We start from the raw sequence: 18899 nt of genomic DNA on the forward strand, positions 1-18899 counted from the left end.
GCTTTGAAGAGCACCTAGCACAGTGGAGGTCCTGGTCCCTGACTGGGGCTACGAGGCTCGATGGTAATACAAATAAGACGATAGGGTGACCCGCAGCCCATTACACAGCGACACACGCAGCTCTGCTTGCCCACCGCCCCCGAGCTCCTCGCCAGGCACCGTGCCTAGCGTCACACAGCCCCACAGCCCCTGGAGCCCTCCCAGCCAGCGGCTCAGCCTCAGACACACACCGAGCCAGCACCACGTGCACAAGCTCAAACTCACGGCTGAGAATGACTCACACCCTCTAGCAGCGCTCCGCGCCCAGGGCGCTACGGCTGCTGCGTCCCCATTGGCGGGTGGCACGTGACACAAAGACGGGCCGCTGCGTGGCGGTTGGTAGGTAGCGGCACGTGCTGCGGCTGCTGAGTGGAAGAATGCTCGTTGTAAGGAGCGCGCGCAGCCTTTGGGGCGCGTGACGGCTGGTGTGGCGTGGCGTGGAGCGGAGGGGGTGAGAGGGAGTGGGGCGGTTGCCGCCTGCTCTCCCGCCACGCCGGGGTGGGGTCGATGGCGTCCCTGGGCAGCGCTGGCCTAAGGGAGCGGGTGGCGTTTGGGTGGGAAGCCCCGCGGAAGGAAGCTGGGCGGCGGCCCGCCTGGGACAGCAACCAGTGGGAAGTCCGGGGGGAGAGAGTGGAAAGCGTGGGGCTCCGCGGAGAAGAGCTTGTTGGGGGGGCTTGGGCGGCCGGGAAGGGCAACGCCGGGTTGTAGGAGCTGCGGGACTCGTGTGGTGCTGCGGGTGCTGGTGGGTCTGGGCTTTACAAGCTCCTCCAGTCCTGATTCGCGGCTGCCTTGTCTGTCGGCTCTGCCGGGCCGCGGCAGCTTCCCGTGGCCGCCGGTAATAAGGTCTTGCCCTCTCCGTACAGATTGAGAGCCTGCACCATGGGAGATGAGGACTGGGACACCGAGATCCAGGACCGCGTGGCATCCTTCGTACCAGACTTCCAGCAGCTGGTACGAGACCATGACATTGGGGCATAGGGTGGCTGGGGCCCGGTTACACTTCAGCATGCCTTGCACAACCTCTTTTTAACCTAGATCCGGGCCGGGGGAGACAAGCACGATCCCATAAGCCTCTCTTGCCTTGCATTGCCGTGATAGACTGTTGGTAGAGGATTGTGTTATTAGAGGCCAAGGTTTTATGGAAGGACAAAGTAGTATTTATCTAGATTTCCTAAGTGTTTGTTAATAGGGAGAGACTGTTTTTAATCTTTACTGTTTGCCATGACTTCTGTAAATAAAATACTCTTATCCTTCCAGTCTATCAGAAGTACTGAGAAAATGTTCCTGCTGGGCAGGTCAAGTTCCTTCCCCTTGATCTCAGTTGAAGTCCTGTCTCTTTAACAACTTGATTTCGCCTATAAGCAGGGTACCTACGCAATCCTGTTCCCTCAATCATTTGTTTTAATGCCTCTGTTCTTTCTTTCTATGTCCTTCCCAATAATAGCAGTTTACTGTTCCCTTCATTTTTGATTTTTAGCTTTTTCTCTAGGGATGTTTACTTCCATACTTGGAACAGTCTCTTTATCATAGAATCATAGAATATCAGGGTTGGAAGGGACCTCAGGAGGTCATCTAGTCCAACCCCCTGCTCAAAGCAGGACCAATCCCCAACTAAACCATCCCAGCCAGGGCTTTGTCAAGCCTGACCTTAAAAACTTCTATGGAAGGAGATTTCACCACCTCCCTAGGTAACCCATTCCAGTGTTTCACCACCCTCCTAGTGAAGAAGTTTTTCCTAATATCCAACCTAAACCTCCCCCACTGCAACTTGAGACCATTACTCCTTGTTCTGTCAACTGCTACTACTGAGAACAGTCTAGATCCATCCACAGCAAGTGCCTTCTTTCTTTGTCTTAAACCCATTTTTCCCAGAAGTCCTTGCCTTCATTTTTGTCATCCATTCTCACACCTTCCATTACTTCAATCATTGAATGTTGTCATCGTTGATTTTCACCGTATGCTCACAGGCACTTGCACACTATAGTGATGAATAGGGGCCTACCAAATTCATGGTCCATTTGGTGAATTTCACAGTCATCGGATTTTAAAAATAGTAAATTTCATGATTTCAGCTATTTAAATCTGAAATTTCAGAGTTGTAATTGTAGGGATCCTGACCAAAGGAGTTTGGGAGAAGGGGATCACAAGGTTATTGTCGGGGGGGATTGTGGTACTGCTACCCTTATTTCTGCACTGCTGCTGGTGGTGCTGCCTTCAGAGCTGGGCATAGGAGAGCAGCAGCAGGAGCCCAGCTTTGAAGGCAGAGCTGCTACCAGCAGCACCATAGAAGTAAGGATGGCATGGAAAAACTGGAAAACGTCCAGCGGAGGGCAACAAAAATGATTAGGGGACTGGAACACATGACTTACGAGGAGAGGCTGAGGGAACTGGGATTGTTTAGTCTGTGGATGAGAAGAATGATGGGGGATTTGATAGCTGCTTTCAATTACTTGAAAGGGGGTTCCAAAGAGGATGGCTCTAGACTGTTCTCAATGGTGGCAGATGACAGGACAAGGAGTAATGGTCTCAAGTTGCAGTTGGGGAGGTTTAGGTTGGATATTAGGAAAAACTTTTTCACTAGGAGGGTGGTGAAACACTGGAATGCATTACCTAGGGAGGTGGTGGAATCTCCTTCCTTAGAATTTTTTAAGGTCAGGCTTGAGAAAGCCCTGGCTGGGATGATTTAGTTGGGGATTGGTCCTGCTTTGAGCAGGGGGTTGGACTAGATGACCTCCTGAGGTCCCTTCCAACCATGATATTCTATGGTATGGTATTGCCCATAGGCGCTGACTTCTGCTGGTGCCAGTGGGTGCTTAACCACCCTCTGCCCTGCCCTGCCCTGGCCCTGCCCCCATTCCAAGCCCTTCCCCAAATCTGCACCCCGGCCCCGCCTCTTCCATTGAGCATGCTGCTTTTCTGCTCCTCCCTCCCTGGAGCTTGTTAGGCTGTGAAACAGCTGTTTTGTGGCAGCAAGCGCTGGGAAGTAGGCGGAGAAGCGGGGACGTGGTGCGCTTAGGGGAGGAGGTGGAGGTGAGGTGAGGTAGGGCGGGGGGGTGAGGAGGGGAGCTTGGTTGCTGGTGGGTGCAGAGCACCCACTAATTTTTCCCCGTGGGTGCTCCAGCCCCAGAGCACCTATGCAGTTGGTGACGATGGTATTGCCTTACTTTTGCACTACTGCCTGCAGACAGGGGCCCTTAGTCAGCAGCCACCACTCTTCAGCTGCCCAGCTCTGAAGGAAGCAGCGCAGGATTATGGGTGGCATGGTATAGTATTGCCACCCTTACTTCTGCACTGCTGCTGGCAGGGTGTTGCCTTAAGAACTGGGCACCTAGCCAACAGCCGCTCCAGCTGCCCAGCTCCGAAGGTAGCTCAGAAGTAAGGGTGGCAATATCATGGACCCCCACCTCCATAACCTTGCAGCCCCACTGCAACTCCCTTTTTGGGTCAGGACTCCCAATTTGAGAAATGCTGGTCTCCCTGGTGAAATCTATATAGTATAGGGTAAAAGTGCACACAAGACCAGATTTCATGGTCTGTGACGTGTTTTTCATGGCCGTGAATTTGGTAGGGTAAAGTCTCACATTTGAGACAGGGAAATGTTAGTCTATAAAGCTTTATTTACATATGACATTTTAGGAAGGGACTTGATTTTTTTTGTCTGTAAAGCATAATCTCTGCCTATGGTGTTCTTTAAACAGATTATAAATAATCAAAAGTTTTTGTTTCAGGGCACATTATTTTTACAGAAGTGGAGAAACATCAAATGAGCATTTTTCTTAAAAGATAATGTGTGCAGGATTTTTACCTTAGAGTTTTGTGCCTTCAGCAGTTGTCTTTGAGGAAAATCCTTTAGCTCTTATGATTTTTGACCCTCTGAAGCACCTATAGGCATCTTGAGGGCTCTGCCCTGTTTGTTCCATTTGGACTTTGGTCATTGAAGGAACTTCCCAGGAACTACCAAATGATTCTGATGTGTGAGCTGTGGCCCTGATTGCTCAGTAACTTTAGCCTTTGCTATGGCTTGGTTAAGGACCATGATTACACTTGTCCTAGTTTTGACCTGACTGGGCTTTGGATGGGTCATGTTGAGGCTCATGATCTGAGCTAAAGAAACTTTATACTGTTTGTACCAGGGAAGGTTTTATTTAGAATTTTAGGCCGAATGGGCATGTGCACTTCTTACTTCACAAAGCTCTTTTATTTATAAGCAGGGTTGAATAGGTGGGAAATATCCTTGTACCCTTCCAGCTTCTGCCCGCAAACGAAACTGCACCCACAAAGATGCCACCCACAGTAATTGGTGCAAATGTTCAAAATATGGACATGCGTGCTCTACAATCTCCTTGGGCTTGGCTGTCCTCTTCAGTATTGTCAACCCCAAATGTTCAAAAATCATGAGTTTGGCTTTAAAATCCTGGGATTATGTAAAATAGATTTGGTGTTTATTTGCCTTCTGCTTTTTGAGCCTTTAGGGTGCACTGGGGTCACATTTTGAAGCTTTCTCCACATCCATAAGGGATAGAAACTTACTTCTTCTCTAAGAATGAAGGCTGAAATCATCACACATCCACTTGACCCCGGAGGAGCTGGGGTTTTAAGGAAAGCAATAATTATCATGAGACTCAGGATAAAATCAGAGTTGGCAACACTGCCTCTGGTCCCAGGATCAAACTCTTCAGTTCATTTCTTGCTGACTCAAGGTGGCAATGACTCAAAAGGATTGTCTTATGAGTCCCCTCATGTGGAGTGGTCATGGTACTGATGTAGTAGGCCCTTTTACTCCTCTCCCTGGAACCCCTCGGAAACCTGAGGGCCATACCCCTGTCCATGGGTAGGCACTACAGGAGGACCCCGGGCCCTGACATAGTGTGGCTTATCAGCTAAGAGGTCAAAGCAGAGGGGATCTCTCTGTTTTCTCCATCTGCATTTACTTGAGACATTTGGGGCTCTGTAAGTAGGCTCTCATGCGCTCTGATGAGAGAGGTGTGTCTTTTGAGTGATCATGGCTACTTTCTCTCATATCCCCTTGGGACGGACAGGTGGAAGGCAGAAATCTCCCACGTCATGGTTAGAGGTTGCATCTGTTGTGTACCCCACTCCTCTCACTCTCCATGGAGTTGTCTGTGCCGTACACTGGGGCTTGTCCAAGGCCCTACCTTGCTGACTCCAAATCTTCAGCTTAGAGGGAGGAGGATACTTTTCTGACATGGACCTTGACTCATACACAAACTTGGCTTTTTGTTCAGGAATATGTTTTGCCCTGCAATGTAATGTGAGCCTCTTAAGCACTCACAAGATCCTGGTGGGTATGACTGCAGCTCTTGGTTAAAAAATTAAAAAAAAAAATATATATATATATATATAATATATTTTTTATCTGAATGAGCCGCTCATAAAATCTCTAAACTGACAATCTGCCTTGTGAGCAGTTTAAGGAGTAGTATCTCTTTTATGTCAGCTAAACTTTCATCCAGGACTAGTGTGTTAATTCCAAATTGACCGATGGTTCTTCTAGAATTCATCTTTGACATTGCCATAGAATAGTTTTCCCTTTTCAGGAGACACAGGAAAAAGTCATCAATGTAGTGAATGGTTTCAGAGTAGCAGGCGTGTTAGTCTATATCCACAAAAAGAAAAGGAGTACTTGTGGCACCTTAGAGACTAACAAATTTATTTGAGCATAAGCTTTCGTGAGCTATAGCTCACTTCATCAGATGCATCACTCCTTTTTTTTTTTTTTGCAATCTAGTGAATGATGCTCAGGGCGAGACAGATCTCATGAATTACACAAATGCACCGCTTCTCACTTCATAAAATTAGTGCTTTGGGTTAAACACGTCCCCTGCCTGTATGACTTCCAGTTAGAGGAGCTCAAGTGTTAATTTATATCAGTTCTGTGGTCAGGCAGTACCTCTGGTGAGAACTTCCAGAGAATTTATTGAAAAGTATGCCATTGTAAGAACTCCAATGTGAACAATATTTGGGATTTTTGTGCTTGAAGGAACAACTCCTGTTGCATGGGAGATGGTCCAGACCCGAAAGAAAGATGCACAACAACCTTCTCCAGCTTAGAGCTGTGAGTGTTCAAGGATGTGGTGTCAAAGCATGGTTCTCCTCATTTGATTTGGCACAGTCTGATGGTTTTATGTGGTTTTACCAGAGGACACTGGGAGCATAACTTTAGCCAGAAAGTTAAATGTTTTAAAACTATGAAAGGAAGAATCTCAGAGCCTTCGAAGCAACTCACCTGGCTCTTTGCACCTCTCCTTTTACGTTCAGTAAGGTCCCAGATCTCAAAACGTAATATCCTTGCTGTTCTAACTTGCTTAAATTTGTGCTTGCGGTGAAACACTTAACTGATCTGTTCAATATTTTACTTCACTGTTTTCTCTCTAGATCTGTAAATCATTGTACAGGTATATAAACCGCTAAAGGCAGCAGATAAGAAGTGTTGTTCAACACTTGCTGTATTCAGCGAAAAAGAATGTTGCACAAAATTTACCATATACTGGCTCTGCAACAGCATTATGTGCAAATTTAAAAATTCAGCCTTCCCTTTAACCAGGATTACACGAAAAATATTAATTCATACATTTAAATGTGGTAAAGCTAAGATTATCAAAGAAACTGACTTCTGTATACACATTCTACTCCTGGGGGAATTCTGTGCCAAAACATTAAAATTTATTTTGTGCACAATATTTTAAAATTCTGCAAATTTTATTTGTCAAAATAGCACTATATAATCACCCCAGTCATAATTATTTTGGTAATTTATTTCAAAATAATGGTTAGCAAGTACTGTATGTAACAATACAGACACACACACAAATTCCCCCAGAAATAGAGAGTTAAAGAAACCCTACAACAGCCCAGTTCCTGTTTCTCTGCCCTACCTCCTCCTCCTTCCCCCTCCCCCCTCCCCCCAGAGCCCAGCCACTCACACCCCTTCTTCCCCAGAGCCCATCCGACCCATCCCTGGCCCAGACACTCGCACTGCCTATTCCCCAGAGCCGAGGCATGGCCCCCGCAATCCAGTCAGTCACGTCTCCTATCCCTTGGGAGCTAGCTGCAGGAAGGCCCAGACACACGCTCCCTTCCCCCCAGAGCCCAGCTCATGCATGCCCCCCTCCCTAGGGATCCAGAGGGAGAAACAGCCTAATGGTGGGTCCCAGGCTTGCATGGAATTTCCTGCATGCCACCACTGCCTCCTTCCTTCAGGGTGTGCTGGGAACCCTCTAGTTCCCTCCCCCTCCTGCTCTCTTTGGCCTTGTTTTCTGTTTGCAAGCTGGGCTCTTCCGGGTCCACCTCGTGGTGGCCAACAGCTCTGGGGCCCATTTCTCAGGGCGGGGCGGAAATTCTGCACTCACAACTTGAATTTCTGTAAAACTCTGCATTGCGCAGTGGTGCAGATTTCCCCGAGGAGTAATTTGACATTCAAAGTAGCAATTACACCTTAAGTTTGTTTTGCTTTAGTGGTCAGCAGTATGTCTGCTTTGAGAAGGGTTAGATGATGTGGTAGACAAGCAGGGAGGATAAAATGGTTGTTGCAAATAGTCAAATTTTTAAAACTAAATTTTGTTTTTAAAAATTATTTTAAAATTTAATTGAAATTATGGTAATTTGGGTTAAGGCCTAAATTTACTATAATATCCTAAAATAATTTGTATTAAAAATATATTAAGCAGAACATATTTGCTGCTGAAGTTTTAAAGAGGGCCAAGCCTCTAAGCTGGTGAAGTGTTAAACTAGCTTTTGACAGCAGTAGTCTCTTCTGCAAGTGCAGAGATATTTTCTTCATTTCAGTTCATGCAACTAGTTCAGTTCAATTACAAGTTCATTGAGAAACTGGGAGTTGAAGGGGGAAAAAAAGACAAAAGCTTGTTTTCCTTTTTCAGTCTATGGATTAAAAACAAGGTGTGAGAGGAGATCTACTAGTTCTAAAATCTTGAAGGACACGGTGAACAGAAACAGTTGAGTTCATTAACTACAGCCAATACTTCCTTGTTTTCATAAATCAGTTAACTTTAAATGCAAAATATGTTTTGATAATTTCTCTTAGGTATCCAGCACACTTAAGGTAGTTTTATTTAATACAAAAATTAAAATGCTGTGTTTGTCCGTTTGGGTTCCAGTTTCCATCCAAATACAGCTTAACACAAGTCATAAATAAAAAAATTAATCATGTAAACAAGAAATGCATCATTCACCATTTTCTAACATAATGATATAAAAACTAAGATTCTGAATAAATGTATGTTAAGCTATATAATTGATTAAATGTGTATAGATATTAATGTATTGTTCTGGTAAGCAAAAAAAATACCAAATTTTGTGTAAAGTCTATATGTAGTTGCCAGTCAACACGTTTAAAATGGTTACTGACCAGTCATTTTTTCTTTAGAAAAATAACTAAAAATACAAAGGTGAAACAAGATTAATATTGATGATTTAAATCAAGGTTTCCTGCTTGCTGATATAAATCATCATTAAAATCTGTAATTTAGATTGCTTTGATTTTAAATCAATACACCTTGTAAAACAAACCCCAACCCTGCAAATAGTCTATTCTATCACTGCCACTGTTAACATTGTTGGAATTGCACCAGTACTTGACAAGAGGTGGTATAATTAGAGAATTTTCAGTGGAGGTACAGCCAGTGATGACATCACAGAAATCAAGAATGAATGTTAAAGGATTAATTGGATTTTTGGTTAGACTTATTACACTGGTTTGTTTTAGCAAACATTTAACTTAGTTTGGATTAAAAAATGTGTTAAATGTTCAACAGCTCTGCTGTTTCAATTAAATTATTAAAGCTCACAATAAACATACTCCATGATGTTCACCAGCAGAACCAGAGAAGATCAAGCATAACATTTGTAATCTGTCTGAAGAGTAAAAGTAAGAACTTCCTTCCGGTTTATTTTAAAAAAAAAAAGAAAACCCAAACAACTTTCAGAACTTGTGCATCGAAAAAACAGATTAAAGGCCCATTAAAAAAAAAATTGTAGCACTTGTTCCAGGGAATTGACAGTATTCCTGTGTTAAAGGGACATATTAAAAATAAATGTGCATTTTGGGAGCCTCTAACATGCAAGTGTTACCCATTGTGTCCTGGAAGTGTGTGAAAAGTAAAATGTTTCTCAGTTTAATCATTTAGCAACTGTAGAAGATAAAGATTTTGAAAGAGATGTTAATATATTTAGCAAAACATATTAATGCAAAACATTTTTAGACTTGAAACATGATTTTGTTAAAAGAGCATTTATAATATTTATTCTTGGTGCATCAGAAGTGTAACTTCCACATTGATAGATGTATTTGCAACTGAAGTGTTTTTTCTTTACTTGGTCCAGAACTATTATAATAGATCTAATGTATCTTGCTGGCTGTTCTAGGATAACTTTTCTGGACGAGCAAATGACCCCTCATTTAGCTGCAATCAGAGCATAAATTCAGCAGGTATGTGTTACGGAATTTCTAATAGTAAGCATTTGTGTTTTGGATCACTTGAGTGGGCTTAAGAGATGCAGGAGGTTTTCAGTCAAAGGATTGTATGAGTGTATTTCAATACATGATAATGTAGTAAAGAACATTTAGTATAAATCAGCCATTTTTCTGTAATTTTGCAAAATTATGATCTGTTTCCTAAAGAATGTAAACAGATGCAGTGAGGTTGGTTTGATTCTTATTGTTAAGGGCTGAAATTAAAGGAAAAAAAATATTTGTCAGTGTTTGTTTTATAATTCATAAAATAGGTGATGACTCTGGAAGTTTAAAGAACTGCTTGTAAATGTTGTAACATTGGGGATTAACCAGTATAAATTCATAGTTTCCCATTTTGGGACTTACACATTTAACACGATTGCAAAGAGAAACCAACTTAAAAATTGCACTTCACTCTGTTACACTAGGCAGTATAAACAAGTAATGTCTAAGATCTTTAAGTGAAAGAGTAGAGAAAAATATTTATTTTTTCAGTTTGTGCATATTTCCCATTTTAGAATTTCCCCAAAGCAACAGCTAAGCACCTAATCAGCTACAGCTGATAGCAAAAGGATGCACAGAGATAAACTTAGTCTGAAGTGTGTAAGTCTGTAAGGCACTGTACGTAGTAGCTTAAAATGCTTTAACAGAAGTAACATTTCTTAAACATTAATTGTGCTTGCCTGACTTCCTAAAAAAACTTCATATCATTATTCAAGAAATCTCATTTGAACCCTACAAGAAGAGTTGATGGTCCAATTTTTGAAAATTGGATAGTAAAAGCTGTTCACTAGTATGGTCTTATACAGGTCTCAACCTTTTTTCAGTATTGTGTCAATTTGTGCCTTGTGTCAATTTGTGCCTAGCATGTGGAATTTTCAGAAACACCTGACTAACTCAGGAGCCCAGTGTTCTCATTGAAAGTCAACAGGATTTAAAAACTTCTGAAAATTTTACTAGCATGCAACAATACTGAACAGACAAGGCATTGCAGTAGGTATAGAGAATGAATATCGGAGGGTAACATGTAGGTCAGGACTCGTTAGGGTATATCTATACTGCAGTTAGATGCCTGTGGCTGGTCCATGCCAGCTGAGTCAGGCTCACAAGGCTCAGGCTGTGGGGCTGTTTAATTGCAGTGTAGACTTCTGGACTTGGCCCCAGAGCCCAGGTTCCAGCCTCTGTAAGATAAGAGAGTCCCAGAGCCTGGGCTGCGGCCCGAGCCTGGAAAGCTACACTGCAATTAAACAGCCCCGCAGCCTGAGCCCAGTGAGCCAGAGTCAGCTGGCACAAGCCAGCAGTGGGTTTTCAATTGCATTGTAGACATACCCTGAGAAACCAGATTATGGAAAAATCTGTCCCTAAAACAGTTAGTGTGACTTATTCTCCTAATCCTTAGGTGATTTTGAAAACTCTTCCCCATAAGGTCTGACTGTTGACAGGTGTTAGGATTTTTTGTATCCTCCTTTGGAGCTTCTGATACTGGACATAAAAAGAGAAAAGATTAAAAAGTTAAATTGAGAGCTGGTATGATGATTTTTATATTTCTGTGAAACTTTAGTGGAGGTGAATCTGAGTGGAACCATATTTAGGAGAGCTGTTAGAGACATTTAATACATTAGTGTTCCTTTTAAAAAATTTCTTTAATGGTAATTGTGTTTTCTCCTGTGCTGATGTGTGAAACATCCTCAAAGAGAAACTAGCTATGCACAAAGTGCTGAAAAATCCACACTTTTGAGCGATGTAGCTATGCCAACCTATGCATAAAGTGTAGATGCAGCTAGGTTGATAGAAGAATGATTCTGTCAGCCTAGCTACTGTCGCTCAGGGAAGTGGTGCCACTAAACCAATGGGGAAAAATCCCTTTATCTATAGCTGCTACGTCTACATTATGGGGTTGTTCCGGCATTGCTCCAGTGCTGTAGCTATGCTGGTTTAGTCCCCATAATGTAGACATGGCCTGAGGGTGTCTACTTATACCATTTTAACAACAGAATGACTTGATGTAGATAACTGACAAAGTATGGAACTGAGACACTTCGTATGAAAAAGAAAAAGAAAAACTCCCATATAAATTGAGGCATGCTTCCTCCAGCAGTTGTCTTCTCTGCAGCTTTCAACTGGCCAGATTTTCCCATGTCACAACTTCCCTGAATCAACTTCCTCTCACCTGGTTGTACATTATGTCGTGTACCAGTTGTTAGCTCATCACAAAAGCTGGTTGCGTTTAAGTGGTTAAGTGGCTGTTGTATGCATCATTTGAAAAGTACTCTGTTTCATTATGAAATGTGCTGGGGTCTATAATGCTTGTTATGCTTGTATGGCTTATATCTTACTGAAGCAAGACATGACTTTGAACTTAATATTCATGCAAACAATTCTAAAGTGAATTTTTAACTTTCTTGCTTCTGTTGTAGCAGTCCTCTTCATGCAATACTGACATGTAATTGCTGATTATTTTCTTGGTATAAGGCACTGAGTAGTGCTTAGTTGTCAGTTTCTTCTTCTGTCTTTTTAAAAATCTATTCTGCTACCAATGATAGTATTTTGAAAGATCATTTCTAGTTGGTGCTGGAGTAAAATTTCACTTCTACCACTCTACACCTTTTTTGTAACATTGCCTCTCGTTCACACTTGTATTTTAATTGTTTATTGAAGCAAATTTAAGCCGAGTTTAAAAATTGCTTAAAACTAACATGATTTTACATGTTGAGATAGTTGTTGGATAAGACCAAATTGTTTGTGAATGTGGCTAGAAAAATGGTGTTACCCTCTTCAAGAGGAAAAACCTTTGAAGATTGGTTGTGTTGTACCAGTGTATCTTAAAACAGATGACTGCAAGACCCAGTACATAGTGTTGTAAAGTGCTACTTAGGGAACTGTTCAGATGGCATTCTGAGGTTATTTTTGGTGTCTGGTAAGTAATTTATGCACAGTGCATTTGCTGATTGGTGGTAGTATATCAGAACTTTGGTTCTTTAAAATCTTAAGGTATCTAGAATTCTGAGTGACAGATGGTAAATGTTCATAAATCTGGGTATGAAAAAAGCAAATATAACGCAGTAGATATGGATGCTCGTTCTTTCTCCTTTTTTTGTGTGTGGTATGGGTAAGAATACTTTCCTGACCCATTAAATCAGATTGCACTAGTTAACATAAAATGCCAAAAAATTAACTATCTAGATTGTCCTCCACAGAGCTACTTTAGGATTCACATGCTTAGGGGGATGGCTGTGAAACTTTGAGAAATGAGTGCATGGTGTGCTTGTATCCCGCAGGCTCTTACCCCCCATGGGCTAAGTAGATAAAGAGGGGTTTGCAGTTGTCCCCTAGTAGTTCTTTTCTTTCAAACAAACCAGTTTAGGATTACCCCATGCTACTTTCTTTATTGTGTGGTGTTGACCTTAAAAACTTCTATGCAGTGCTGATAACTATAGTCCAAGGTTGCCAAACACTTTTCCATTTAAAATAGTTCGAATAGTTAGTGGTTTTTTAATTAAATTAGTATTAGTTGGGTAGGTGTGTGTGGTGTTTTGTTTTTTTTAATTCCTACCTTGTGGAGAACCTGGTATTGAGGAAAGGGGTTTAAGAAGCGTTCCTCTTGTGGTAACCAATTTTTTTATGTGCCCATGAACACTTTCTTCTTTGTCTAGTAGAGCAAACTGCAGGAAAAAGCATGGCCTCTCCTTGGAGGGTGCAAAAAGATGTCCAAACTCTCCTCGTGAGGGTGACTATCAAGGATAGCTTCAGAGAGAACATGTGGAAAAGAAGCTTCTCTAGGCACAAGGGCACTGCTTCAGAATTAAATGGGATTAGCCTGCTTTCTTCAGTATGGGACGAGAAGTCATTCTTGTAGGGGGGGAAATGCCCTGAAAAGAGTCCTCTTAAAAAATGCTGGAGGCCCTGAAATCTAATCTCCTTTAGAGCTAGGGGATTCTACTCAGTTACCAGTGATTTCAGGGAGCTGTTTGTGGGAAAGATCTATCTGAGCCTCAGTGTCAGCCTTGCATATACCAGGAGTTGTAGCAAGTAAAGCAGCCCTTTGGATCCAAGCTGTTTGAAATACTCCAGGATCCCTGTCAGATTCATCTACTATGATCTCTGAGAATCAAGTTACAAGGGTTCATACTGGGGGGGAGGAGGGAATCTCTGAAGACTTAGCACTGTTTGCTGCTGAGTTGGAACTATTCCCCTTTGGAGTTTTGTCCTTTTAGGTTTCCTCTGAACTTCTACCTCTTCTGTGAGAGCCTTTGGACATTTGATGGTGGCCTCTGTGCTGGGCTTGATGCCAAGGAGGACTGGGGGTTGGGAAAATCTGGGTCTTGATGTTTCTTTTGCTGTCCATTCTTAGAAGGCCCAGACTCCTTGGGCTCTTGCTCTCCACTGTTTGGGCTTATCCCACATTTTCTCTGTCAAATCAGCAAGCTTGGGGTTAGGACAAGTTCTTCACTGCTTGGGAGGGATCTTGCGGCAGTGCCTAGTCACATGATTCATCAGGATCACCCATGCTTCCTCACCATAACTCTCTGGGAGGGGATTAGAACTTCCTTTTCACCCTCATGCAATGGTGTGCATGATGGCAGGTACTCTGGAAAATTCCTTTATGGGCCTTCCTCCTTCAGTGATGTCAAACACTCTGACATCCTAGAATTTTAGGAAAAGGGTGGAGCAGCCCTTTCCACGAAGGGCTTACTGGACCTGGGCAAGGATATTTGGAGGCACCCTACTTCTGTGGACTGCTCAGAAACTTTATTCATTAGGTTCCAAGAGAAAGGTTTGATGTTAACACTCAGCAGTTGGTTCACTGATGATTTCCATGATCATTGATAATCTTTGCTACACACAGCAAAGAGTTCTGATAGCTGAATGATTTGTGCAGAAAGGTTGCTAATTAGCAGCTGCTATAGCTTCCAGCTAGTAGGCTGTCATGGCTCACTACAAATTCTTGTGTACTAGGGTATTCACGTGAGCTAATCACATATTAGATGACAGGGAGTTCCTTAACCTCTGTCCTGAGAAGGAATGCTTGAAAAGCTGCTGTCCAAGAGCATCTTTGCTACTTTTTGATAAAGCAACCAAATCATTTGATTTTTGCGATGCTTCTGAAAAGCCCTGTTGGGCTTCATACTTACGGCTTGTCTCAGGAAGTTCAAGCAAAGCTGCTTAACTTTCTGTTGGAGGGATCTGAACTCTTCAACGTGAAGATGAGCTGCGATCCTAAGAAGCTGAAGGCACTCAAGATTACCTTGCAGGTATAGTAGGACTGTTGTAAGTCAAACGAGTTGACAGTCTGTGGTCGTGGAAAAACTCTTCTATAAAGAGACTAAGAAGATAGTTTTTTTTTTTTTTTTACTTTAGAGAGACACATAAGAGGGGCTTGATAAGAGTACAAAGTAATGAATATTTGTGACAAGGCTGATCAGGCACTTTGTTTTCCTTGTCTCATAGTACAGTATGAGCACAGGGGATACTCTGAAACTGACAAGTGGCAAAGATAAAACACAATACTAATAATACATGGAGACTATTAAACTCATTGGCACAAGATGTCACTGAAGCCAAGAACATAGTAAGATACAAAGGTCCACTTCCTCTTTAAATAAATTACAAGAATGTGTTATAATAAATATTGCAAAGAAGTATCCTGATCTAGATGGACCTGATCAGATGGACTCTGATCCAGAGTAAGTCTTTTGTTTCTAAGAAATTGTCCCTCAGTTTTGTCCAGATCTCTGTAACCTTTTGGAGGGGAAGGAGAAGGGATTCAATTTCTCTGGGAAGTAGTCCAGTCTAGAGATGAATGAACTGTTGCTATTTAATAGTTCATTTGCCAAAAAATGCTGTTTCAGGTCAAATGGAACAATTTGTTTTCGTGTAGTTTGTCCAAATGTTCTGAGAACTAAAAGTCAAAACATTTAGGTAATGTCAAAATGAAACTTTTTCACCTGAAAAATGGCATTTTAACAAAAGCAAAGGATTCATAAACCAGGAGCAAGTGGCGGTACTGCCTTTATAATCTTTAGCCCAGTGGTTAGGGCACTCACCTGGGATGTGGGAAATCCAGGTTCAATTCCTCTTATTTATGTGGAAAGGGGATTAGAACTTGTCTTCCCCATTGTAGGATTGTGCCCTAGCCACTGGGCTATGGAATATTTGAGTATGGATCTTTCTCAGTCTCTTATCTCGAAGCTGTTCTTCTTTTTTTCTAATACTTAGTTATTGGAGCAGGGATTTGAATCCAGGTCTCCTACATCCTGGGTGGGCATACTAATTACCAGGCGGTAAGAGTCATTCTTATTCTTTCCCTAGTTCAGTGACCCACCGTGATGGTGAGTGCCCTAACCGCAGGGCTAAAGCTTATAAAGCCATCACCTCCCCTCTATCTTCATTTTGTAAACTCTTGCCTCTTTTCAAAATGCCTGAAAGTAGAAACTAAATCTCTTGACTCAACATGTTTTACATTTCTTGTTTTGCCAAAAATTTCAGAACATGTTTTAACCCAAAATGTTTTCAGTTTTGCAAAATGGTTAGTAAACTGAAAAATCCATTATTTGCCCAGCTCTAGTTCAGATCTCATTAAAGGGGTCAGAGGTTGTATTCTTTGTATTACCATTGAACCTAGGAGCTCTAATTGTAGACCAGGACCCTACTGTGGATAAACACAGAATGGAGATGGTCCTTGCCCCGTAGAGCTTACAGTCTAAGTATAAGACAAAAGATGGATACAGACTGGCTAATGGGAGTACGATAAAAGAATGGGGAGTATAATCAGACCGTATTAGTCAGCATGGCAGGCAGTGGCATCAGTGCACTAATGGCTTAACATTTTTTGTAGGCATCATGGCAAAGGAAAGTTTAAGGAGGGCAGGGCTGTCATGGCAGTGTATCTAAAGATAAGCTCCAGGACTGGCACTACTTCCTTTGACTGTTCAGTTCTCTTCCCCTGTTTTCAACAGCATTCCTGGTTATTTCTTTTGGCTGCTGGCTGTTAGGAAATGAACAAGATATACCCCTCAGGGCAAGGTTGCGTCAGATCCCAACTATCTTCCAAACCCTTTTCTTTTTAGAGTCTTCTCTTAATTTTATGGGAAATGGTCCTGCTAAAATATAGAAGATAGAGCAGTTGTGTCAGAACCATACAAAGGGGATGAAGTTTTGTTCCTGGTATTTTTCTTATTCTAAAGAAAAAAAGTCTTACACATTATTTTCAGTCTCTACAAACTGAACAGATATCTAAAAAAGGTTATTTGTAGTTTCTAAAGCTCTCAAGCTGTGTGTGCATCCAGTCCTGCTGTGACCTCATTTAAAAGCTGATGACAGTAACTTACGGCGCATTCCCTTGGAGGGGTGGCAACATCCTAAATGGAAGGATAAATGGCAATAGATCTGCAACTAGAGTCCTTGATTTCGAAAGGGCAAACTTTAAAAAAAAAAAATTAAGGGACTTCATTAGGGAAGAAGACTGGACTGAAGAACTCAAGGATCTGAATGTGGAGGAGGCTTGGAAGTCGAAGTTGCAGAAATTATCTGAAGCCTTCATCCCAAGCAAGGGGAGAAATTTGTAGGGAAGGGCTGCAGACAAGCACGCATCTCAAACAGGTGATTAAGAGAAAGCAGAAAGCCTCGGAAGAAATGGAAGATGGGATGGATCAGCAAGAAAAGCTGCTACTTCTTCTAGTGCTTGTCCACGTCCATTCCAGTCAGGGGTGTGTGTGCCGTGTGCACGGTCATTGGAAAATTTCCCCTTAGCAGCTCCCGTTGGGTCGGCTGTGGAGCCCCCTGGAGTCACGCCTTCATGGCACTCAATATATGACCCTGCCGACCCGACCCCCTTCAGTTCCTTCTTACTCTCTGTGATGGCCGATGGAACTGTGTTTGCTTGCCTAGCAAGTGCTTCCCTTAGCTTTCTTCTTTAGTCTGCAGTCTTAGTCTGTGTTTCAGTTAGTAGTTAGTTTTTAGTTTCGTGTACATGGTGTATAGAGTAGTTTGGGTTAGGGTACAGGGTCCTCCACTATCCCTTACCTCTCCTTGGCGCTGGGGCATGCCTTGGGGCCAAGGGTTTAAACCTTGCGGGACCCATGGTAAGCCCATGCCACTGGGTGACTCCCACGACACGTGCCTGAAGCGTCTGGGGGAAGAGCACCAAACAGACAGGTGCAAAATCTGCTGGTCTTTCCACCCTAGGACGAAGAAAGAGGGATTTCTGTCTGAAACAACTTCTGATGAAGTCTGCTCTCCATCCATAGCCTGCCACATAGCGCTGGGATCTGGCACTGAGCGTTTCGGTGCAGAGCGCTCCGGCCTTGGTGCGCGACACGGCGCCGACAAAAGACTCTGATTCAGAGACCCTCGGCACCGGCACTTCCCAGCACTGCAAATGGCGCAGATAGCCAGGCACCGCTTGCACTCACCAGTGTCGTACAAGCGGCACAAGAAGATGGACGGGGCTTGTTCCTGGGTGCCGAAGGCAGTGCCAGGTGCAACAGCAATACGTCCCATGAAGGAGCACTCAGCGCCCGAGGACCAGGAGTTGGCACTGTTGACTTCGGTTCCCACCAGGGGGACTGTTGAGCCTGGTGCCTAGCAACTCCCCGGACAGACAGTGCCAGGTGGAGAAGTTGGAGTCCCCCTCTATCCCAGACACTTTTGAAGCCACCAGGGACCGAATAACCGTGGCGGCCCCTCAACCTCTGGCTATCAGGGACGAGCCTCCGGTGCTGCCACCTGTGGTGCCATCTAGATGCAAGCCGGCCATGATGCAGCGATCATCTTCTCTGACACGGCACCGTTCACCTCGGTACCGCAAAGGTTCACCATCACCGAGGCACCGTTCTCCAGCATGGGACCCCGTGCTCAGTCCCGGCGGAGCGGCACCGGTCCTAGCTCAGTACCGCTTGGCACCGCCATGGTCATCACAATCTAGATCAGTGTTGTCTGACTCAGATGGGAACTCATTTTATTCATGCTGCAGCAGGTGCAGGTTGGATTGGAACAGAAATGAGGCACCGGTGGCATGTCTCCACATTCGTAGCCGCAGCCTTGATGGCCCTTTTGGATTCCTTCTGGAAGGTTTATCACCAGGCCCAGGGCTCATTTTCCAGGGGCTCTCGGTCAGTAATCTTGGAAGCTCAAGCACCCCAGCCACACAAAGATCGCCTGGCACCTCGGGGATCAGAATCGACGCCAGCACAGGCCCCACAGCCTGTCTAGGACACAGTTGAAGCAACCGTGGCAACAGCCCTGACAGCCGGCCAAACTACCACTGCTGTGATAACGGTCAGCGCAGAGCCCATAGGCACTGACCAGGAGGAGGCTAGAGAGCTGGATGGTCAGGAGGACCTGGTATTGCCTCTAGCCTCCTCATCTTTGT

At 43.6% G+C, this 18899-nt stretch overlaps 1 protein-coding gene across 7 annotated transcripts in view; it reads left to right on the forward strand.

Moving 5' to 3' along the window:
- The first annotated feature begins 357 nt into the window (after window positions 1–357).
- Window positions 358–18899, forward strand: part of DDX4 (DEAD-box helicase 4) — a 104816-nt gene continuing 86274 nt past the window's right edge. For 4 of the 7 annotated variants that reach the window (XM_073343958.1, XM_078852773.1, XM_078852770.1 and 1 more), the window contains exons 1-3: window positions 438–490; window positions 903–990; window positions 9442–9505. In XM_073343958.1, coding sequence (XP_073200059.1) covers window positions 919–990; window positions 9442–9505 — 136 coding nt within the window. In that variant the 5' untranslated portion in view covers window positions 438–490; window positions 903–918. The other 3 variants (XM_078852768.1, XM_078852769.1, XM_078852772.1) reach the window with 3 other exon arrangements.

This window comes from Lepidochelys kempii, chromosome 5 (genome assembly GCF_965140285.1).
Source record: "Lepidochelys kempii isolate rLepKem1 chromosome 5, rLepKem1.hap1, whole genome shotgun sequence".
Taxonomy (NCBI): Eukaryota; Metazoa; Chordata; order Testudines; family Cheloniidae; genus Lepidochelys; species Lepidochelys kempii.